Genomic DNA, 24705 nt, shown 5'->3' with positions numbered 1-24705 from the left:
GCACTAGTTCTCGCCACGACAAAGCTCCTGTGGAGGGACGAGCCTGTGAGTAGTTGTCTCGCTGTGACGCATCGACCTGGAACGCCCTCAGTCGCAGCTTACCCCTTGGCTGGCAGCACCCCCACTCAGGGTGGGAGGCAGTCTGCCTGGAGCGGAGTCCCACCCGGTTCCATGGTATGGTGAGTAATGCTGAGCCCCCCCCCCCCATGTCCCTAACGGCCTCTGAGGGGGGAGATGTGGGCCCACTCCTGGGGATAACAGGACTCTTGTTTTTTTTTTTCCTGAAAGATCCCCCAGGCCTATCAGGATCCAGCCCTGTCCTCCCTGCTCCCACATTGGGGGCGCTATATTTGGCGCCTGGTGCCCCGGGGGGGGGGGGGGGGTATACAATGTTACCTTGTCCTGTGGATCCCTGAGGTGGCCTCATGCCTGGGTCCTGACTGTATGGCAGCGGTTCCGGCAGCCATCTTAAGTGTGGGCATTGGCTCTCTGTTTGTAAGGTACAGCGGGCATTTTCCCTGGGCTTCCTATGCTTTTACATTGGCACCATTTTGTTGTAGCCTGAAGTAGGGCTGGGCGATATGGCTGAAAACTGTATCATGATATCAGTGTTTCATATCGGTCGATATCGATAATTATTGATATTTTTTATTACTCATTTAAAATAAGGACCAGGAGAAAAATGTTACATTTAAACATTTTTATTTTAAACTTAACCTTCCTCTGATCATAATCCCCTCAGTTCTTAAGACAATAAAATGTCAACACAACCATGTAAAACTCAAATAATTAAAATGTAAAGTCTAAAGTCACAATGAACACTTAACAATTATCTTAAGTGTCATAAAATAGTGCAAAGTGTTAAATATAAACAGAGAAACCTGAGAATTTAGTGCAAGTTTAGTGCTAGGAGGTTCACTAGCTGTTCACCTTCTGGTGAATAAAGTGTTTTAAAATATTTGCAGTGTTTTGTAAACAAATAAAACTGAGGTACATCTGTAACATAAAAAACAAACCTACAGTACAGTAACATTGTTTGAAATATAAAACCTGCAGAAAATGAAAAAGTAACTCTTCAAGCTATTCTTATCATCATACTTGAAGTTGAACTATTCAAGTATATTTTCAGTCCAGGTTTTGTGCTAGGAACACCAGCTGGATGACCTTCTCTGGGTCTAAAGCTGCCCTGGTGCATGTAACAATATTACCCCCAGTACTAAAAAGTCTTTCTGAGGGGGTGCTGGTGGCTGGAATGCACAAGTACTTTTTCGCCAGCTGAGACAATCTGGGGAAGTTGTGTTCATGTAGCCTCCACCAGTCCAGAGGGTTAGACTCACTGTCTGCATCAGTGCACATCAGGTACCTTTCCAGCTCGCTCTCCACTTTTTGTTTTTCAGTGAGAGGCAAAGCATCATCTTCTTGGCACTGTTTTTTGAAAAAGCTCCCCAATGACTTGCGTTGCTTCTTCACGCCCAGTGGCAGAGGTGGTCCACTTGCAGCTCCTCCTCCTGCACCTTGGTCTGCTGCTCCTTCAGAAGGCCCTGCCTGTGATTAGCCCTGGTCTTCATCCATGATCTCAGACACAGCTCTCATTTGAATGGCCCCTACCTTCTCTGGTCTGATGTATTGGCCTTTAAATCTAGGGTCCACGAAGGTAGCCATGTCAAGAAGATCATCTGTGTCAGGGTCAGCATATTTCTCGTCGAGATAAGTCATTATCTTTGTCTTCAGCTCTTTTGTGAGCTCAGTGTCCCCCTCATTAACTTTCAGCAAACTGGAGCGGAAAAGGTGGAGCACAGGCTTCACGTACGAGACCGTCACATATGACTACCCAGAAAGGGAGTCTGTGAACTCCAGGAGAGGAGTTAAGGCCGCATGCATTGACTCAAGGACGTCAATATCCTGCCACGTTGGGATCAGGTGCCTGTTGTTTTTGTCAGAAGACAGAACTTCAATGATGGCCTTTTGTTGCTCTAGGACCCTTGCCACCATCTTTTGTCTTGAGCCCCACCTGGTTAGTGACTCTGTGACCAGCTGGTGTGTGGGAAGATGGAGACGTTCCTGTGCTTTAGAGAGCGCACTTTTTTTCTTCCACGAGTAAGAAAAGGCAGATACCACTTTCTTGCACACACCTACAGCCCTCTCCACTCTTTTATCTTTTCCTGCAGCACCTGCAGAAAAACAATGCCAGTGTAAATAACTGATAATAGATCACACACACACAGAGAAACACAGAAACACACACAAACACACACACACAAAAACACACACACGCACACGCACACAAACAGAAACACACACACACTGTCATGTCAGTGTGTAAAGCTGTTTTCATAAATCATAATAATATAATTATAATATATAATCTCAATATTAGCTAATAAAATTACCCAAGGAACCAACATTGATGACGAGCATTAAAATGACAAAGCTACTCACCAATAGCAGAGTGCAAACGATGGCCAAAACACTGCAGCCGTGTCCAGTTGTTCAGTGAAGTCGCCTTCACTACATTTGCCCCGCTGTCTGTGGTGATGCACACCATTTTGTCTTCAATCAGACTCCAGGACAACAGTGCCTCCTTCAAGCCTTCTGCTATCGCTTCTCCTGTGTGATCTTCGGGGAAATATGCAGTCTCAAGACATCTGGTTTTCAAACCCCATTCATTGTCGATGAAGTGAATGGTCAAGCTAATGTATGGCTCAGAAGTACGGCTTGACCACAGGTCAGAGGTTGTTGCAAAGTACTTGGCTACAATATTTCTTGCTGCACAGATTCTTTGCACATTACATACAGCTTAGGAATGGCAGTCTTAGAAAAGTACTTTCGGCCAGGAATAACATAGCGTGGGTCAAGCACGTGTATGAGCTTTTTATAACCTGGCTTCTCGACAGTGCTAAGCGGTAGCATGTCTTTGGCTATATGATATGCCACTGCCTCCGTTATATCTTTGTACCGTTCAGATTCTTTGTCATAAGGCACTGATGCAGAGTACCTCTCCATGGTGGTCTGCTGCTTGTGCGGTGTTGCAGCTGCAGATGTTGTTGGTTGAATACGGCTGTGCTCCAAAGGATGAGCGCGGCTAAGGTGGTAAAACAAGTTTGTGGTATTACCAGTCTTGGCAGGTACGACGGTCTTGCATAACATGCAGACGACATTGGTCTGACTACAGTCAGATTTATAATATCCAAAAAACTGCCATACTGGCGAGCTGACTTTTCCTCTTTTATTTACAATTTCCTCACTCGCTGCGGCACTCATTTTCTGCTTATCAATCGCCGGTTACTGAAGAGACAGAGCACGAGACAACGATATGGCGCAACTAAACATGACACTGTTGCATTATTGGCTGTTAGCGTGTCACTCCCTATGTTGCTAGGTTACCAAAAGTGTGAGTACCTTTGTTAATGCAACCAAACTATATTGAACGTTTTATCGATCAATTTTTTTATTGATATCGATCACGTGTCTATCGCAATACATATCGTTATCGTTTTATCGCCCAGCCCTAGCCTGAAGCTACACAGGCAGTTCGGCCTCTTGTGCTTTCAGGTCACTTCCTGTGAGACGTTTCATCTCTCCATGCTGCAGAGCTGCTGAATACAGTGTGAAGGTGGTACAGTAGAGGGGTCTTTTTGGGCATTCCTGGGGCACACTCTATCTGCTGCATTTTAAGGGTGACTCCGTTTACAGCGCGATAGAACGGATGCGGACCGCAATAGCGATTTAAAGGGGCAGTACACTTTTTTTTTTTTTTTTTGCAAATTGCAAAATGGAGTCCCAAGCCGGTGCATCCAGATCCCAGTCTCTCATGTCTCTTTCTCGGCATTGGAAAATCTGGCATCAAAGGTGGATTTTGTAATGAAACGAGTCACTAGCCAAAAACGGCCACTGCCTTCTCTGTCCTCTGATTTAGATCTGTGGCAACCATTCAGAGCCTGATACGGTTGCCACAGACAACCCCCTCCTCGAGGGATCCCTGTCCTCGCAGTCGGATGGTGAGGAGGATATTATGGACCCAGTGGACAGACGGGTGGAAACCCTTTCCCGCCACCTACATCTTTTGGCGGGCTCAGTACTAAAACCGATCTTTGAGTCCGTTCTAGTTTCACCGACGGTAACGAAATGGGTTAAAGTACTTAGGGGTAACTTGAACGCTGACCTAGTTCCCCCGACCCTGATTGAGCTCACGTATCAGATGGCCCAGGCCCTGGTGTTCCTGTGTGATGCGGCCTTGGATGGGGCCCCTCTGGTTGTCAGCTTTAGGGATTGCGATACGCCACATGGTGTGTCTGAAGAGCTGGTCGGCGTACCAGGCCTCTAAGAAGACCTTAACAGATCTCCCTTTTTTGGGTGAATGCCTGGAGACTCCTTGGATGAGTTAATCAAAGGCTTAAAGGGGGGTAAGAGTACTATTCTCCCCCAATCCTCGAAAGGCAAGGCGTCCCACAGTAGGCGGGGCCCCTTGTTCAAGGCTCATAGGCGTTTACTTTTAGGAACCCTGGACATCTCTGATTCAGGACAAATGGATTCAAGAACTGATTCGTTCAGGGTACAAGATCGAATTTCAGTCTCGCCCAGCAGACAGATTCTTGCCCTCAAATCTTCGTCTGTCTCCAGATCGCTTGCATAAACTCAGGGAGGCAGTGCAGGATCTCATTGCACAAGTGATTGTGCTGGTTCCGCAGCAGGAACGGTTTTGAGGTTTCTATTCAAACCTGTTCACAGTGCCCAGAAAGGAGGGCAAAGTTTTGGACCTCAAGTCACTGAACCGCTTTCCGCTCCCAGAGTCTTTACCCAAGGTTTTGGCCCCGGTGCTGGCTTTGCTACGCAGAAAAGTGATTGCGGTCCTGGGATATCTGGTCGATCTCACTCAGCCTTGTTGGGCGACCTGTCAATCACTGTTCAGACCCTTCAGGAGTTCGGGTGGACCATCAACTTCAAAAAATCTGCACTGACCCCGTCGGTGCGACTGAATTACCTGGGACTGACTTTGGACTCCTCTTTGGCAAGGGTCTTTCTTGCTGGGAACAAACTTCAAATGTTGCTGGGTGAGATCATTTCTCATCACTGCGGACTTGCATGAGAGCCCTGGGGCTGATGGTGTCGACCTTTTTGAGGCGGTCCCATTTGCTCAATTTCATTCCAGGCCTCCACAGAAGGAGATTCTTGTCAAGTGGAACAAGGATCCGCAGTCCTTAGACAGAATATGTTTGCGCCGACTCACGAGGACAACGCTCTCTTGGTGGCTTCTGTCGCCCGCCCTGAGCCAGGGCAAGTCCTTTCTACTGCTGTTGTGGACGGTGGTGATGGGCTTGAGACAGGTACTCGGGTACTCTGATGGGCTTGAGACAGGTACTCGGGTACTCTGATGGGCAGAAGACAGGTACTCGGGTACTCTTATGGGCAGAAGATAGGTACTTGGGTACTCTGATGGGCTGGTGACAAGTACTCGGGTACTCTGACATGTTCTGGGGTACTCTGATGGGCTGCAGAGAGGTACTTGGGTACGCTGATGGGCTGCAGAAAGGTACTTGGGGTACGCGGATGGGCTGCAGAAAGGTACTCGGCTACTCTAGGCTGGAGACAGGTACTCGGGTACTCTGGTGACAGGTACCTGTCATCAGAGTAACCAAGTAGTGTGACAGTGGGTACCCGAGTACCTGTCCGGTACTCTTTAGTTGGGGGGGGGCGCAATCAGTGTGTTTTGGGGTGCATTGTAATCGGTAACTAGCTGTTACCATGATCTCCTCCTCACACAGGATCAGTGTGTGAGGAGGAGAACACGGTGACAGCTAGTTACCGTGTTCTCTGTTGACATTCTGTGACCGTCTGTGATTGGACACAGCCGGTCACGTGGTAAAGCGCTAATTTCACTCAATTTCATGGGCTCTTTACCCTGATCAGGGATGGACTGTGTCAAGAGTGACACTCTCCATCCCCGATCACTGCTCTGCATGCACGAGGGAAGTACATGTGGCCGGCTCTGATTGGACATGTCACATGGTAAAGAGCCATTTTTTTTAATGGCTCTTTACACCAATCGGGGATGGGCTGTGTCCCGACGGACACCCCGCATCCCCAATCTATGTGCGCCCCCAAGGGAGCTGGAGAGCAGCGGATCCGGGCGGACGTCATATGACACCCGCTCGGATCGAGCGAGTCTTCCTGCAGGCGTCATTTGTCTATGGCCCGGTAAGGAAGTGGTTAAAGAAGTTTGAAGTGTACAAAAAACTCAACCTACATACACTCCTCTGTGCTGCAGCATCAGTGTGACACTGCACCCATCCAGTGTTGGTTCTACAACTGAGAACTGAGTGATCGCATGACCGCTGATCATTCAGCTCTGTTTGCATGCAGCAGAGAGCAGTGACTGTCAAGAGGAGTCAGGTGTCAAATCAAGGAGAAAAAAATCCACCACCACAATGTCTCAAAAATAAAACCTATACGATTTTTTTTAAATCCATCCAATCAAAGGAGTCAATACCTGTAGTTGTTGGTGCATTTTAGCCTCTTACATAGGCCTTTGGCCTTTGTCATAATAAATTTTATTTTTTATTGGATGGATTTATTAAAACCATATGTTTTTTTTTTATTTTGAGACGTAGTGCCGGATTTTTTTTTTTTGCTTGGACGTTTGGATGCCTGCTGGGGCCATCTGAGCACATAATTCTCTGTCTCATCCTGTTTATCATTAAGGGCTATTTTGGGGTAGCCGCACTATTTCAATAGATGTCAAGTGGATTCTGATAATTTTTTTGTCTAAGCCTGGCGTGGCTCTGCCCTGTCAACTGATGTTGGGCAATAGCCTGTAGTGTTGAGCGAACACGGACTGTATTATTCGTGTTCGTACCGAATAATTGGATTTTTTTTACACGGACACGGACACTTTACTGTATGTTCGGGTAAAAATCCGTGTTCGGTCGTTTTATTTCCGGGTTTTGCATGCTTTGGCGCTCTTTTCATGGCGGGCTTTCAACAGCCAATCAACAATCGTTTAACTGGTGTGCCTTAAGCCATCCCAGCCATGCCTGCAAATGTCTTAGTAGCTGTGATTGGCCGTCTGAAGCATGTGACCAAGTCTTTATAAGTTCGAGGCAGCCGCCGCAGCAGCGTCATTCTGCTGCTTAGCTAAGGGACAGAGCACACATCAATGTGCTGGCTGCTGATTAGGGAAAGATAGGCAGGAAAAAACCATTTGTGTCCGGATAGAATTGAGGGACAGGTCGGAGTGTTTAGGCAGGGCGAGTTGTAGGCATTTTAGGGATAGAGTCTGCTGAATTATAGGGTCAGTGTCTTCTACAAACTACAATCGATATTGCTGTGTGGGGGGTGGGGTGAATCTGCACTCAATCCTGATCTACGATCTCTTCTCAATCCTGTTAGGGACAGAGTCTGCTGAATTTTAGGGAAACTGTGTTCTACAAACTACAATCGATATTGCTGTGTGGTGTGGGATTGGAGATAGGCAGGTGTCAGTGATCCACATCCATTTTTCTGTGTGTGAGCTGCAGTGAACACAATCTTTTTGGGCTGCAGTGAACACAATCTTTTTGGGCTGCAGTGAACACAATCTTTTTGGGCTGCAGTGAACACAATCTTTTTGGGCTGCAGTGAACACAATCTTTTTGGGCTGCAGTGAACACAATCTTTTTGGGGTGCAGTGAACAAAATCTTTTTGGGGTGCAGTGAACACAATCCTTTTTGGGGTGCAGTGAACACAATCCTTTTTGGTGTGCAGTGAACACAATCTTTGTGGGGTGCAGTGAACACAATCTTTTTGGGGTGCAGTGAACAAAATCCTTTTTGGGGTGCAGTGAACAACATCCTTTTTGGGGTGCAGTGAACACAATCTTTTTGGGGTGCAGTGAACAAAATCCTTTGTGGGGTGCAGTGAACACAATCTTTTTGGGGTGCAGTGAACACAATCTTTTTGGGGTGGAGTGAACAACATCCTTTTTGGGGTGCAGTGAACAAAATCCTTTTTGGGGTGCAGTGAACAAAATCATTTTTGGGGTGCAGTGAACACAATCTTTTTGGGGTGCAGTGAACACAATCTTTGTGGGGTGCAGTGAACACAATCTTTTTGGGGTGGAGTAAACAACATCCTTTTTGGGGTGCAGTGAACAACATCCTTTTTGGGGTGCAGTGAACAACATCTTTGTGGGGTACAGTGAACAGAATCTTTGTGGGGTGCAGTGAACACAATCTTTGGGGGGTACAGTGAACACAATCTTTGGGGGGTACAGTGAACACAATCTTTTTGGGGTGCAGTGAACACAATCTTTGTGGGGTGCAGTGAACACAATCTTTTTGGGGTGGAGTGAACAAAATCATTTTTGGGGTGCAGTGAACAACATCCTTTTTGGGGTGCAGTGATCAAAATCCTTTTTGGGGTGCAGTGAACACAATCTTTTTGGGGTGCAGTGAACAAAATCCTTTGTGGGGTGCAGTGAACAGAATCTTTGTGGGGTGCAGTGAACACAATCTTTGGGGGGGTACAGTGAACACAATCTTTTTGGGGTGCAGTGAACACAATCTTTGTGGGGTACAGTGAACAGAATCTTTGTGGGGTGCAGTGAACACAATCTTTTTGGGGTACAGTGAACACAATCTTTTTGGGGTGCAGTGAACACAATCTTTGGGGGGTACAGTGAACACAATCTTTTTGGGGTGCAGTGAACACAATCTTTGTGGGGTGCAGTGAACACAATCTTTGGGGGGGTACAGTGAACACAATCTTTTTGGGGTGCAGTGAACAACATCCTTTTAGGGTGCAGTGAACACAATCTTTGTGGGGTGCAGTGAACAACATCCTTTTAGGGTGCAGTGAACACAATCTTTGTGGGGTACAGTGAACAGAATCTTTGTGGGGTGCAGTGAACAGAATCTTTGGGGGGTACAGTGAACACAATCTTTGTGAGGTGCAGTGAACACAATCTTTGTGGGGTGCAGTGAACACAATCATTGTGGGGTGCAGTGAACTCAATCTTTGTGGGGTACAGTGAACACAATCTCATACTTCTGAAGATTTGAGGGTGCTGCCTGTTCCATACTCCCCCTACTCCTCATCTAGCCTTTTAGGGGTACAAACAATAGTAATTGGGGCCTAGTGTGGTTGTGTACATGTGATATACATACACTTTTTTTGGATCATATTTTCTATTCCGCTATTTAATCAAAAACCTTTGGGGATCAGTTAAATTGGGGGATAGTCTGTGTTGGTACGTGTGAGAGAGATCCACCTTTCCAAGTTGTTGGGGTTCATCTCATACTTCTGAAGGTTTGAGGGTGCTGCCTGTTCCATACTCCCCCTACTCCTAGCCTTTTAGGGGTACAAACAATAGTAATTGGGGCCTAGTGTGGTTGTGTACGTGTGATATACATACACTTTTTTTGGATCATATTTTCTATTCCGCTATTTAATCAAAAACCTTTGGGGATCAGTTAAATTGGGGGATAGTCTGTGTTGGTACGTGTGAGAGAGATCCACCTTTCCAAGTTGTTGGGGTTCATCTCATACTTCTGAAGGTTTGAGGGTGCTGCCTGTTCCATACCCCCCCTACTCCTCATCTAGCCTTTTAGGGGTACAAACAATAGTAATTGGGGCCTAGTGTGGTTGTGTACGTGTGATATACATACACTTTTTTTGGATCATATTTTCTATTCCGCTATTTAATCAAAAACCTTTGGGGATCAGTTAAATTGGGGGATAGTCTGTGTTGGTACGTGTGAGAGAGATCCACCTTTCCAAGTTGTTGGGGTTCATCTCATACTTCTGAAGGTTTGAGGGTGCTGCCTGTTCCATACCCCCCCTACTCCTCATCTAGCCTTTTAGGGGTACAAACAATAGTAATTGGGGCCTAGTGTGGTTGTGTACGTGTGATATACATACACTTTTTTTGGAACATATTTTCTATTCCGCTATTTAATCAAAAACCTTTGGGGATCAGTTAAATTGGGGGATAGTCTGTGTTGGTACGTGTGAGAGAGATCCACCTTTCCAAGTTGTTGGGGTTCATCTCATACTTCTGAAGGTTTGAGGGTGCTGCCTGTTCCATACCCCCCCTACTCCTCATCTAGCCTTTTAGGGGTACAAACAATAGTAATTGGGGCCTAGTGTGGTTGTGTACGTGTGATATACATACACTTTTTTTGGATCATATTTTCTATTCCGCTATTTAATCAAAAACCTTTGGGGATCAGTTAAATTGGGGGATAGTCTGTGTTGGTACGTGTGAGAGAGATCCACCTTTCCAAGTTGTTGGGGTTCATCTCATACTTCTGAAGGTTTGAGGGTGCTGCCTGTTCCATACCCCCCCTACTCCTCATCTAGCCTTTTAGGGGTACAAACAATAGTAATTGGGGCCTAGTGTGGTTGTGTACGTGTGATATACATACACTTTTTTTGGATCATATTTTCTATTCCGCTATTTAATCAAAAACCTTTGGGGATCAGTTAAATTGGGGGATAGTCTGTGTTGGTACGTGTGAGAGAGATCCACCTTTCCAAGTTGTTGGGGTTCATCTCATACTTCTGAAGGTTTGAGGGTGCTGCCTGTTCCATACTCCCCCTACTCCTCATCTAGCCTTTTAGGGGTACAAACAATAGTAATTGGGGCCCAGTGTGGTTGTGTACGTGTGATATACATACACTTTTTTTGGATCATATTTTCTATTCCGCTATTTAATTTAACTGGGCCTCCATGCGAGACCTGTGTGCCTTGTTGCGCTGTTTTGAGTACTCCACCAACATGGCCAGTGGCAATGACGCCGTTCTCAGCTTAACTATCCCACTTCTATGCCTCCTTGAAAAAACAATTCGGGCGATGATGGAAGAGGATGTGGCACAGGATGAGGAGGAGGAGGAGGATGAAGAGGTAACATTTCCAAGGCTTTCAGGGCAGTCATTCGCAAGGGGCTCCGAGGGTGGGTTCCTGCACACGCAAACGCCAGGGACGCAATTGTCCAGCAGGGGCACAGTTCTGGAGGATGAGGAGGAGGAGGAGCTGGAGGAGGAGATGGAACCATGTTCACAGCAGGGTGGCACCCAGGCCAGCTCATGGCCATCACTGGTGCGTGGCTGGGGGGATACAGAGGACACGGACGATACACCTCCCACAGAGGACAGCCTTTCGTTGCCTCTGGGCAGCCTGGCACACATGAGCGATTACATGCTGCAGTGTCTCCACAACGACCGCCGAGTTGCCCACATTCTAACTTGTGCTGATTACTGGGTGGCCACGCTGCTGGATCCCCGTTACAAGGACAACGTACCGTCCTTAATTCACTCACTGGAGTGCGATCGCAAGATGCGCGAGTACAAGCGCACGCTGGTAGACGCCATGCTGCTGGCATTCCCATCTGACAGCGGGGCCACAGTGGAAGCACAAGGCAGAGGAGGAGGAGGAGGAGGTCGCCAACGCAACCAGGGCACCGCCAGCACCTCAGAAGGCAGGGTTAGCATGGCCGAAATGTGGAAAAGCTTTGTCAGCACGCCACAACAAACAGCAGCACCAGCAGCTCAGATGGAACGTCTTAGCAGGAGGCAGCATTTTACCAACATGGTGGAGCAGTATGTGTGCACACGCCTACATGTAGTGAATGACGGGTCTGCCCCCTTCAACTTCTGGGTCTCCAAATTGGGCACATGGCCTGAGCTTGCCCTTTACGCCTTGGAGGTGCTGGCGTGCCCTGCAGCCAGTGTATTATCTGAACGGGTATTTAGCACGGCTGGGGGCGTTATAACAGACAAGCGCAGCCGCCTGTCCAGAGACAATGTGGACAAGCTCACGTTCATTAAAATGAACCAGGCATGGATCCCACGGGACTTTTCCGTACCTTATGCAGAATAGCAATGGATACCGACCTTACCCACCCATTGTTCCATTTTTGCTCTTTCTCACTCTTTTGGGGTGTACCCTCATTTAAAATTTTTGAAAAGAAGCAGTGTTGGCTACCTCGTCCTCCTCCTCAGGGCCAGATTAATGTAGGGGCTATTGGAGCTGCAGCTCCAGGCCCCTACCTTTTATATAGGCCCCGGGTTGGCCATATTCACTGTTACCGCTCTTCTGTCACTTGTAAACACAAAAGTCTGGCTTCTATGCTCGCTTCCCCAGGCAGCACCCTCAGAACCTCCCCACACAGCGTGAAGGCCGGACAAGGAGGGACAGTTGGCGATGCATGGATGTGTTTATGGGCTTCAGAGACAGCATCCCATGTTGAATTAGGCATGCATGGCTGCACCCTTCCTCCTCTGGGTGCATGGCAAGGCACGGCCCTTAAGGCCCTTCAAAATCCTCAGCACCAAGCCCATGATGCTGTTAATCCGGCCCTGGTCCTCCTCCACCGCCGCTTCCACCTACACCGCCCATAGGTGTGCGCAGCCTATTGCATTAAGGTGTGCACCCCAAAGTTGAAATACACATGCATGTGTTTGCCAGCAGGGAGAGTAATGTATCGGGGCCATGTACCTGTAGGCAAGGAGAAATAGAGCAGAGCAGGTCCCAGGGAGATCTTTCCCATCTCCTCACTGGCAATGCTATGTGCCCTAGGTGATTAGGGTGTGCCCAGGCACACCCAGCACACCCTGTGCGCACGCCTATGTCACCGCCACATCCACCACCACCTCAACCTCCCTCCTACTCCATATGGGCCTCGTCCTTCAGAGATGAAGAAGAACATTGTTTTATTTTTCTGTTATTTTTTGTTGTTTTAAGTTATTTCCCTATCCACATTTGTTTGCAGAGCACTTGCCATGCTCTTAATTACGTTTTGCTGCCATTTGCAGCACTCTAGCCCTTTCCTTTGGTGTTTTAGAGCCATTTTAGTGCCTTAAAGTTCGGGTCCCCATTGACTTCAATGGGGTTCGGTGTCCGGGAAAAGTTCGGTAAAAGTCCGGGACACGGACCCGGACTTTTTTTTAAAGTTTGGCCGAACCCGTCGAACACGGACATCTAGGTGTCCGCTCAACCCTAATAGCCTGCTATTAGCTGACTTTGGGTCACAAGAAAACAAAAGTAAATTCACTTCTGTGTCTCTCCATAAGACGAACAGCCTTTGACTATACTTCCCTTTTTACCACTTCAATGCTGGGTACTTTTACCCCCTTCCTGGCCAGGCCAATTTTCAGTGCTGTTGCACTTTGAATGACAATTGAGCGGTCATACAACATTGTACCAATATATTTCTATCTTTTTTTTCACACAAATGGAGCTTTCTTTTGGTGGTAATTAATCACCACTGGGTGTTTTATTATTTGCTAAATAAACAACAAAAAAAAAAACATTTTGAGGAGAAAAATGCATTTTCTCTTACGTCCTTCGACAGTCGCCGCCCACTTATACAGTCCTCACCAATGGGTATTGACTTCCCCTCCGCAGGAGTAGCTAGGCATAAGGCTTGTTAAAAACAAAAGCATTTAACATAGACACACCCATGGGGCTGTCCCACTGATCAATACCCCCCTGCAGTAAGCCATCCCAACTCAGTTTGTCTTCTGCCTAGCGTTAGGAGTGTGCTGGGGCTACAGTCTCAGCCTACTAATCTTTTTCTTATGATTTTTATTTGCAAGAATGTCATTTTTTTCTTTGCTTTACTAGCTGTTTATTTTGTCAGCTTTAGTTTAGTCAGATCTTCGGACGAAGATGGATTTTGCGGAGCTGGGAATCGGACTGGTCGCCCTGGTTCTCCAGGGCAGAGGGTCAGATGGATCCCCAGCCCGCCATCAAGCGTTCAGCCATGTGTTCGCCCTGGAATTATGAACAACCCATACCTGTTTGCAGGGATGCAGCCTGTGAGGTGGCTACCTCACTAGACACATCTGCGGTTTATTCGCATGCTGCAGTGTCCTGCGTTTTTGCTGATGGCGTTCCCTGCCATCTGAGGGCATCGGCTTTCTGTTTAATGAGAGGCACCCCACGCCATCCGGTACAGGTAAGTACTCTGTGTGGGGCCTCTGTCTGGGGTGGCAGTCCTGTGTGCTGTGGTGTTCCCTCATGTCTGTGCGTTTGTGGGGCTCCCTGATGCGATCCCTGCGGGGGTCTTTATTTGCACTGCTGGCGCTGTGTGTGTGTGGGGGCCCCTCTCCTGTGTCACTTCGGTGTTGGGAGGTGCAGACTGTGTGTGCGGCGGCCGCTGCGGGGTGAAAACCGCGCAGTGCGCCATTTTAGGTGTGGGCAGCATGTCTGGCTTCACTATGGTCTTTTTACACAGCTTCTATGTAGTGTTTTTGGCGCCATCTTGTGTGTGGCAACAGTTTGTTCGGTGCTCATGTCGGCGGCCATCTTGCCGAAGCCTCCCATTACTTCCTATGGGCAGCCATTTTCCCTTAGCCTGCAGCATATGGTTCAGCCTCTGGCGACCTCACTTCCTTTTCCTCTGGAGCAGCGATCTGTGTGGTAACACTCTGTGGGGCTCTGCAGACTGTCCTTTCCATTTTCCTCTGTTTTATCCTTTCTGGCTCAGTTTTGTCCCTGCGGGGGGTCTGTGTACACAGTCTATTTAGCGGTGGGCTGCGGGATCCGCAGCGCTCTTAAAGGGACAGTACCTTGAAAAAATTATTGTTCTGCAATGTAATCTCAGGACAGAAAATTCCCCCCAGCCTTGTGGGGAATCCCAGTTCTGCTGAATCCCCCGCCCTGACTAATTTGGCCGCTGTGGTGGCGACTTTAGTGCCCAACATGGAGGCGCTGATGGCTGAACGGGCTGCTAGGAAAAGGCCTAGGATCTCTTTCTCTTCTGATCAGAAGGTGATGTGGTTGCTGTGGGTGGCGTGCCCTTTTCAGGGTCTCGCTCTTCTCAGGACCCGCTAGGGTCTGAGGGGGAGGTGTAGGTGGAGGGGGTAGATGATTCTCCTCCTAGGTCGCCTGAAGAACGCGCAGCTATTGATGCGTTGATTTCTTCTGTTAAAGAAACACTAAATTTGGAGGATGAGCCCAATCCTCCGGGCATTGTGTCCTCTTTTGGTGCACATAGGACCTGCAAGACGGCGCAGGTTTTTCCCTGCCCCGCTGAGTTTCATCACACAGTGAATGAACAATGGCGCAGTTTGAAACGCCCTTTCACGGTGCCAAAACTGTTTCAACTACTTTACCCCTTTGCGTCTTCTACGGATTTGCGCTGGTGTGTGGCTCCCCAGGTGGATCACACTGTGGCCGTGTTAAACAAGGCTACCCTTGTTCCCACTGAAGATACCCCAGGGTTCCGGGATCCTACGGACAGGAGGTTGGAGTCTCTTGCCCGCCATGCTTACATGGTGGCAGGTTCCATGCTAAAACCTATTTTAGCCTCTGTCATGGTGGCTCAGGCGGTGGCGGATTGGACTAAGGTGCTTAGACGCACTCTAGTGTCTGATTCTGCCCCCCCTGCTACGCTGGAGATGGTGGACCAAATTCATCAAGGGGTCATGTATTTGTGCGATGCGGCCTTGAATGAGGCCCCTTTGGCTGCGCACCTGTCTAGTGTCGCGGTACTTAACCGTCGACTGATCTGGTCGAAGAGCTGGTCGGCTGACCAGACATCACGGAAAACGGTGGCTGATTTTCCTTATGCGGGGTCTCGCCTTTTTGGTGAGGCCTTAGATACTTTGGTTAAAGGAGTCACTGGGGGCAAGAGCACTTTGTTGCCCCAGAATCCGAAGAACAAGTCTTTTCGCGGTAAGCGGGGTCCCGCCTTTAAACCCAATCAGGGGTCCTTTCGTGCCTTCAAGGCACAGAACAAGGGCAAACCTTTCAAGGGCCAAGGTGGCCAGAGGAAGCCCTGGGCGGGCAAGCAAAAGGCCGGCCACGGCGGTGCGGCGGCTCCGTCCGCCTCTGCTTGAAGGGGCGCCCTCACCCGTTAACATGGGTGGGGGGATGTTTGCGCTGTTTCCTCCAACCTTGGCTGCTCCAAATTCAGGACAGGTGGGTTCAGGAAATCATTCGATCATGATACAAGATCGAATTCCTTTCGCGGCCGGCAGACAGATTCTTTCCCTCAAATCTTCATTTGGCCCCAGAGCGTTTGCGAGACCTGCATCGAGCTGTGCAGGACCTTCTTGCCCAGGGGGTGATTGTCCCGGTGCCTCATCGGGACAGGTTTTGGGGGTTTTACTCGAATCTGTTCACTGTGCCCAGAAAGGAGGGCAAGGTACGTCCGATCCTGGACTTGAAAGCTCTGAACCGCTTTGTGCGAGTTCGAAAGTTCCCTATGGAATCTCTCCGCTCGGTGGTGGCCTTCCTGGGTCCAGGGGAATTCCTGGCCTCTATTGACCTGAAGGATGCGTACCTGCACATCCCAATTTTCGAGGGTCATCAGAGGTACCTCCGATTCGCCATAGCGGAGGACCACTGTCAGTTCGTAGCGCTACCTTTCGGTCTCGCTTCGGCTCCAAGGGTCTTTACCAAAGTGCTGGCGCCTGTTCTGGGCCTGTTGCGGGCACAGGGCATTGCGGTCTTGGGAAATCTGGACGATCTCCTGTTAAGATCGAGTGCCAGTCAGAGCCTGTTGCGCGATCTGTCGACTACAGTACAGACGCTCCAGGAGTTCTGTTGGACCATCAACGTTCAGAAGTGGACTTTGTCTCCTTCGGTTCGTCTTCCCTATTTGGGAATGGTTCTGGACTCTACTCAAGCAAAGGTGTTTCTGCCGGAGGACAAGCTCCGGACCTTAAAGAACGAGATCAGGTCCCTCAGGGACAACGAAGTCTCGTCACTCAGGACCTGTATGCGTTCCCTGGGGTTGATGGTGTCAGCCTTCGAGGCGATACCATTTGCTCAGTTTTACACGCGGTCTCTCCAAGCGGAGATCCTGGCCAGTTGGGACAGACTGCCTCAGTCCTTGGATCTGAGTGTCTCGTTGAGTCGCCAGACCAGAATGGATCTTCTGTGGTGGCTTCAGTCCCCGGCTGTGTCAGAAGGGAAATCCTTCCAACCGTTACTGTGGACAGTGATTACCACAGATGCCAGCCTGTCGGGCTGGGGTGGAGTCCTCGGAACTTGGTCGGAGGAGGAATCCTCCCTTCCGATCAACATATCGGAATTGAGAGCGATCAAACTGTGTCTCTTCCAGTGGTTGGATCATCTTCTGGGCCGTCCTGTACGGGTACAGACGGACAATGCTACTGCGGTGGCTTACATCAATCACCAAGGGGGGGCACTGGGAGTGCTCGGGCGGCCCGGGAGGTAACCAGCATTCTGTCTTGGGCCGAGACTCATGTCCCGACGATTTCGGCAGTTCACATTCCGGGGTGTGGAGAATTGGCAGGCCGATTATCTGAGCCGCCAGACCCTGGATCAGGGGGAATGGTCCCTACACCCAGAGGTCTTCCAAATGCTGTGTGCGAAGTGGGGATCCCCGGATGTGGATCTGTTCGCGTCTCGGCTAAACCACAAGTTGGAAAGGTTCGTGGCAAGAACGCACAATTCTCTGGCGGACGCCTCGGATGCGCTGGTGGCCCCTTGGCATCAGTATCGTCTGATGTATGCCTTTTCACCGATTCAGTTGTTATCCAGGTTCCTTCGCAGATTGGCTTCAGAACCGACGTTGGTGATTCTGGTAGCGCCGGACTGGCCACGCCAGTCCTGGTACACGGACGTTGTTCACCTGGCGTCGAGTCTCCTTGGCGGCTCCCAATGCGGGACGATCTTCTGTCTCGGGGACCAATCTTCCATCCTGCTTTACAGTCGCTGGCTTTAACGGCATGGCTGTTGAGAGCCAAGTCCTGAGAGACAGGGGTCTCAATTCCTACTTTGATCAAGGCTAGAAAAGCCTCTTCTGGTAAGATTTATTACCGTACATGGAAAGCTTATTTTGCCTGGTGTGAGTCCAGGGGTTTTTCTCCTCGTTCATACTCGGTGGCGAGAGTGTTAGCTTTCCTACAGTCTGGTGTGGACCAGCGCCTTGCGTTGGCCACGATTAAGGGCCAGGTATCTGCACTGTCTGTTCTTTTTCAACGCCCTGTGGCGTCTCATTCTTTAATTTGCACCCTCATTCAAGGTGTGCGTCACTTGGCCCCTCCCCGGAGGGCGCCTTTACCTCCATGGGACTTGACCTTGGTTCTGTCCGTTTTACAGCATTCTCCCTTTGAAAACATCCGCGAGATATGGTTGCCTCTGCTGTCTAAGAAGGTTGCCTTTTTAGTGGCGATCACTTCGGCTCGCAGGGTGTCGGAGTTGGCAGCGTTGTCTTGCCGCTCTCCTTACCTGGTGGTTCATAAGGATAAGGTGGTCTTGCGACCTGACCCGCCTTTTCTCCCTAAGGTGGTGTCTGATTTTCACCTTAATGTGGACATTGTTTTGCCTTCGCTCTGTGAGAAGCCTAAGCATCCTAAAGAGGTTGTGTTGCATTCCTTGGATGTTGTCAGGGCGATCAGGGTTTACCTGTCGTCCACTGAATCCTTTCGAAAATCGGATTCTTTGTCCTTCCTGAGGGACCTCGGAAGGGCATGGCTGCGTCTGCGGCGACCATTGCCAAATGGATCAGACAAACAATTGTTCAGGCTTATGCCTTGAAGGAACGGGTTCCACCCTTCCCTTTTAAGGCGCACTCTACCAGATCGATGAGTACGTCCTGGGCCTACCGGCATCAGGCTTTGGTGGCCCAGGTGTGCAAGGCTGTGACTTGGTCGTCAGTGCACACCTTTTCCAAATTCTATAAGATTGATGTTCTGGCATCAGCTGATGCCTCCTTTGGCCGCAAAGTTCTCTGTGCGGCAGTGCCATAGGGGACCCTGGTTTTTTTGTTGGTCCCTGGCTGTTGGGGTTGTTTATCCCCTGGTTTATTTGCTTTCCTGGGTTGTTGTTCCTGTTGAGCCTTTTTCTGTTGCCCAGAAGGTTCTCTCACTGTGCGTGTAAGGTTCCTTTCTCTCATGTGGGTACTGCGTTGCCTTTCTGACGGTTGCGTTTCCCACCCCTCATGTCTACAATGCTTTGGGACATCCCATTGGTGAATATTTTGAGTGGGCGGCGACTGTCGGAGGACGTAAGAGAAAACTGAATTTTTGTAAAATCTTACCGTAAAATTTCTTTCTCCGAGTCTTCCAACAGTCGCTGCCTCCGCCCCTCTTTTGGGGTTTTCTTGTACACTTACTGCTATGCTACCAAACTGAGTTGGGATGGCTTACTGCAGGGGGGTATTGACCAGTGGGACAGCCCCCATGGGTGTGTCTATGTTAAATGCTTTTGTTTTCAACAAGTCTTATGCCTAGCTACTCCTGCGGAGAGGAAGTCAATACCCATTGGTGAAGACTGTATGAGTGGGCGGCGACTGTCGGTAAGATTTTACAAAAATCCCGTTTTCGTTTTTTGTTGTAAAATTTTGCAAATAATCTTTCTTCATAAATTTAGGCCAAAAAAAAAATCCAAATCATTGTATATGATTTAGTCTGTAGGAACATTGGAGTCCACAAACTATGGTATATATCTGAAAAATGATCAATCCTTATGTACTGATGGCCTATTTCATTTCTTGAAACGCCAGGACAGTACGAATAACCTCCAAATGACCCCTTATTGAAAGTTGACATACTGAGGTAATTAATGAAATGCATGGCACATTTTTTGAAGTTGTAATTTTTTCACTTTTTTGGAAAATGAAAATTTCACTGCTATAAACAAACAATTTTCCTGAATGATAGTGTGTTGTGATTTAGCTGTGATTGGTCACTTCTAATCACATGATACAAATGGGCTGTATTTGGCCCTGTTTGTACCATGTGATCACTGTGACCAATCACAGCTAGTAGCATAAATGTATACCATAAATCAGGGCTCGACAATCCCCGGGCGCCAGGTTGCATTTGCGACTAGAATTAGCGACCTGGCGCCTGGGGTGCCCTGCAGAAGCTGTCCAGTGATTTTTGCACTGACTTCCGTGCACGGCTTCCAATGGGGAACTGGCGCCCTCTTGTGGTGGCCGGGAGTAATGACTGTTTCCAGTGCCTGTTTGTGCTTAATGCAATTACCATCTCCCTGTCCAGTTAGTTACCTTGGACAGGGAGTGTGGTTATTATTAATTTAATTTATTTTTTAAATGTAAAAAAAAAAAAATATTTTTTTTCTTTATTTTTAATTAGTAAAAAAAATAAAAAAATTATTTTTTTCCCCTATTATTAAAAAAAAATATATATATATATATATATATATATATATATATATATATATATATATATATATATATATATATATATATATATATATATAATAAAATCTTTTTTTTTCTTTTTTTTTTTTTTTTTTTCCTCATCGCCATGCCACAGCCGAAGGCCCCTTTCACACGGGCTGTCTGATCAGGTCCGCCTGTCAGTTTTTCAGGCAGACCTGATCGGACCCTTCATTCTCCTCTATTGAGCAGTAATCTACCGCCATCTGATCCTGTCCGCCAAAAGCAGACGGATGGTGGTTCTATTTTCTATCCATCCCGAGGATCGGATCAGATGGCATCGGATGGAAAGAGACAAACAGTCTGTTTCCATCCAATTGCGCTATAGAGGAGAGTGGGGTTCTAATCGTATGTGTAAATTTAGTATCTGTTTTATTAAATAAAAGCTTGGTTGTTAGTTTAAAAAAAAAAAAAAAAAACTGGCTCCAAAAAAAAACAAAAAACTGGCTCCTAACTTTTTTAGCTGGCTCCTAGATTTCAGGAAAATTTGTCAAGCCCTGCCATAAATGGTGTGAAGGGAAGCCATTCATTGTTTACAACTGTCATGGTCTGCTGCTGTGATTGGTTTATATTGTAATGTTTTGGGGGTTCTAAGTAATTTTCTAGCAAAAAAGACTGATTTTAACTTGTAAGCAACAAGTGTCAGAAAAAGGTCTTTAACCACTTTACCACCGGAGCATTTTGCTGTCTTACGTCTGGGCCACTTTTTGCGATTCGGCGCTGTGCGACTTTAACTGACAATTGCGCGGACGTGCGACGCCGTACCCAAACAAAAGTTACGTCCTTTTTTTTTCCCACAAACGGAGCTTTCTTTCGGTGGTATTTGATCACCTGTGCGATTTTTACTTTTTGCGCTATAAAAAAAAAAGAGCGTTTATTTTGAAAAAATAACAATATTTTTAACATTTTTTTATATGAAATTCCCCCCAAAAAAGATGTAAAAACCAATTTTTTTTTTAATTTTTGGCCAATTTGTTTTCTGCTACCCATGTTTGGTAAAAAAAAAAATCACAATAAGCGTATTTTGATTGGTTTGCGCAAAAGTTATTGCGTTTACTAACAAAGGGAAAGATTTTTGTCATTTTTGGTGTTTTTTTTTTTTTTTTTTTAACGCGTAATGGCGGCGATCTGCAATTTTTTTTTGCGGGACTGCGACATTGCGGCGGACAGATCGGACCCTTGACTGACATTTTTGACACTTTTGGGGGTACCAGTGACATTACTGCAGTAATCAGTGCTATATATATATGCACGGTTACTGTAAAAATGACACTGGCAGGGAAGGGGTTAATTTTATTGGAGAGGGAGGGGTTAATGTATGCCTGGTGCTTACTGACGTGTGTGGGGGGAGGTGACTGAGTGACACAAGGACAGATCCAGGGTTCAGCTATGCTGAACCCTGCAATCTGACCCTACCTGTCACTTAGGAGATCCGCCCACTTGTGTTTACACAAGCAGGCGGATCTCCACACTAGATCCCTGACGATCAGGGAAGAGTGGCGGCGATCGCCGCTGCTCCTCCCCTGGCCCGACTCCCGCTGTGACTGAAAACAGCGGGAGCGAGCCTCCGGCGGCGGGAGCGCCCCGCCGAGAAAGGGGAGTGTCTGACGACGTAATACTACGTCGTCAGACGATAACGAGCCACTCTGCCGCAGTAATATTACTGTAGGCAGACGTAAAGTGGTTAAAGGAGTTGTAAAGGCAGATGATTTTTTATCCTAATGCATTTTATGCATTAAGATAGAGTTTTCTCTGTGTAGCAGCTGCCCCAGCACCTCCTAATACTTATCTGAGCCCCGTCTCTATCCAACGATGTCCACTTGTTCCTCGGCCGTCCGGGACTCTCCCTCCTGGTTGGCTGAGACACAGCAGCAGCGCCATAGTTTCCCCGCTGCTGTCAGTCAATGTTAACCAATCAGGAGAGAGGGGGACTGGGGCTGAACGGCAGCTCTGTGTCTGAAAGGTTACACAGAGCTGCAGCTCTGCTCGGTGCCCCCATAGCAAGCTGCTTGCTGTGGGGGCAGTCCACAGGAGGTAGGGGCCAGAAGCGGCAAAGAGGGACTCAAGAAGATGAGAATTTGGCCTGCCCTGTGCAAAACCACTGCACAGAGGGGGCAAGTATAACATGTTGTTTAAAAAAAAAAAAAAAAAAAGTTTACAATCCCTTCAAGTGGTTAAACTGCCCTCATTTGCAGATCGAAGTTCATCCCTTTGATCTAAAAAAAAAAACAAATGATACAATGTTTCTCTTTATCTCTCAGCGCTGAGCAGCGTTGTGATAAACCTTGCCAGCTTTTTCTTTTTTTTTTTTTTTGACAGCTGTGAGCACGGAACTGCTCTGCGCTGTTACATTAATCGTGGCCATAGCGGATTAAGATTGTGAGGGGGGTTGACTCTAGATAGCAATTTTTTTTTAACTATTAATCGTGCAGCTCTACTTTAGATATACAGATGTTACTTCCCTTCATGTATATATTTGTGTGTCTGCATATTTTACTATGGTTTGTTGGTTTCAATGCAATATAAAGCAGTTTAACTAAAGAAATACATTTTATAAGGGGTTGTAAATTGTATTTTATGGAGGTATGTATCATAGGGGAGATTTTCTAACATTGGCCTTTCAATTTTGTTTAGAGCATTACGACCCGGTGACCCAGGTTTCTGTGCTCGTGCCCGTGTTCCAATGCCTTCCAACAAGGATTATGTAGTTCGACCAAAGTGGAATGTGGAAATGGAATCTTCTCGGGTAAGTTAGTAGCCCACGTTTTAACAACCATATATCCTGGATGTTTCTGTAAAAAAAAAAACTTGAACCACTTTTCTCTTTACTGTTTTTCCTTTGAATGAGTGGCCTTTTAGTGGACTTCTCTCTACGGAAGTGTCTTACTACTGAACATTTTTTGCTACTCCCCTGTGCCCTTCCTTTTCCTCCTTTTCTTTGTTCTTTCACTTATTATGATGGAATCCTGGGTCAGTTTGGAGGGGCTCGGAAAGGTATTAGTCGTCTGGAGAAGCACAAAAGGCGTTTTGCTGAACAGAAAAGGCTCACTAAAACCACTCGTGCCATCAAATTCAGCATAGAGGGGAACAGGATGCCCCTTTGATACTGGGCCAAGAACCTCACTGAGTCTCCATGAGAGGTAGCATCACTTACCACCTCCGCTGGTGTAAGAAGATAAGTGTGTGCTGTGCATGCACCTTTAATCTGCTGCTGAGAACATTCCCACTAACATTACTTGGCTGATTTGTGAAAACTAAAGCAATTAAAAACTAGGGTTCTTGCCCATTATAGCAGCTTTCAATTACTGTAGGAGGAAAAATGACAGCTGGAATCTGGTAACTGTGGAAACTGCTCCACTTTTGTTTGCTATAGTTAATATGAATGAGCCCCACTAAGTCAGATCATCAGCATTGCTTAATAGGCATGGGTTCACTTTTAAGAAAGAAAAATATTGCAGTAATTTAGTTTGTCTTGACGTATGTGTGTGTCATCAGGTTGGCCATATCTCAATTTACCAGTCAATCTTTGAACTTTCTACATTACAGTAGATTACTCATCAGTTAACCTTTTAGCCTGTATAGATACTTAGCATTTTGTAAATCTTTCCCTTTTTTTTTTTTTTTTTTATAGCAGTTTGTTTTATATTATCAAGTGTTCAGATAGTTGTGCATAGTGCTAAGACCACAACACCACTATAACAAAGACAATTTAGGCTTATAATAGCAGAAAGCACCAATGCATCGGTGTATCCATATAAGGCCCCTTTCACACTGGCAATCCCATCCGCCTGTCAGTTTTTTAGGCGGACCTGATCGGATGCTCCATGCAGTGCTATCGCTATTGGGCAGCGGTTGTCAGCGGTGACATCACTGCAGACACCCGCTGCTATCCGATCCAATCCTGTCTGTGAAATCTAGACGCATGGAAACCCTATTTCTCTTACGTCCTCCGACAGTCGCCGCCTCTCCATATTCGTCACAATGGGGTAATTGACCTTTGCTCCGTAGGAGTAGCTAGGCAACAGAATATGTCAATATTAAAGCTTTTAGCATATCCCACCCCCAGGGGGTGGTCCCCTCAGTCAATACCCTCCTGCTTCCTGTTCCATACCTCAGTTTCATTGTCTAGCTTTCAGGAGTTAGCTGGCTGTTTCTGTGCTGAGACATTTTGTCTCAGCCTTTATCTTCTTTTTATTTTATTTGAGTTTTTTTCTCTCTCTTTACTTAGCTGTTACTTTTGTCAGCATTAGTTAGTTCTTCTGATGAAGAGGATCGTGCGGGCTGGGTCTCGGGCTGGCCCCCCTGGTCGCAGGTTGTGGGCCAGTGGCTTCCCAGCCTGCCATCGAGCGTTCAGTCAGGTATTTTTCCTGGCATTGGTGAACGACCCATCCCTGTTCGCTGCAGGGATGCTGTGGTGAGGTGGCTACCTCACTGGACGCCATGCGGTTTCGTACCGCTGTGCTGCTGCGTCCTGGCTGCGACTCTCCCTGTCCCATGTGCAGTGACTTGATCGCTTGTGCAGGTTCCCCACGCCATTCAGAAGGTAAGTGTACTCTGTGTGGGGAC

General features: G+C 47.4%; 1 protein-coding gene across 3 annotated transcripts in view; it reads left to right on the top strand.

Moving 5' to 3' along the window:
- IWS1 (interacts with SUPT6H, CTD assembly factor 1) overlaps positions 1-24705 on the top strand; it is a 148954-nt gene that overhangs the window by 90732 nt on the left and 33517 nt on the right. For all 3 annotated transcript variants that reach the window (XM_082249899.1, XM_082249898.1, XM_082249897.1), the window contains one exon: positions 22774-22885. In XM_082249899.1, coding sequence (XP_082106025.1) covers positions 22774-22885 — 112 coding nt within the window. The remainder of the gene's footprint in view (positions 1-22773; positions 22886-24705) is intronic.

Source organism: Pelophylax lessonae (assembly GCF_965119305.1).
Source record: "Pelophylax lessonae genome assembly, chromosome: 3".
NCBI classification, from domain to species: domain Eukaryota; kingdom Metazoa; phylum Chordata; class Amphibia; order Anura; family Ranidae; genus Pelophylax; species Pelophylax lessonae.
Note: the sequence above shows the minus strand (reverse complement) of the source record. Positions and strands in the feature narration are given on the sequence as shown.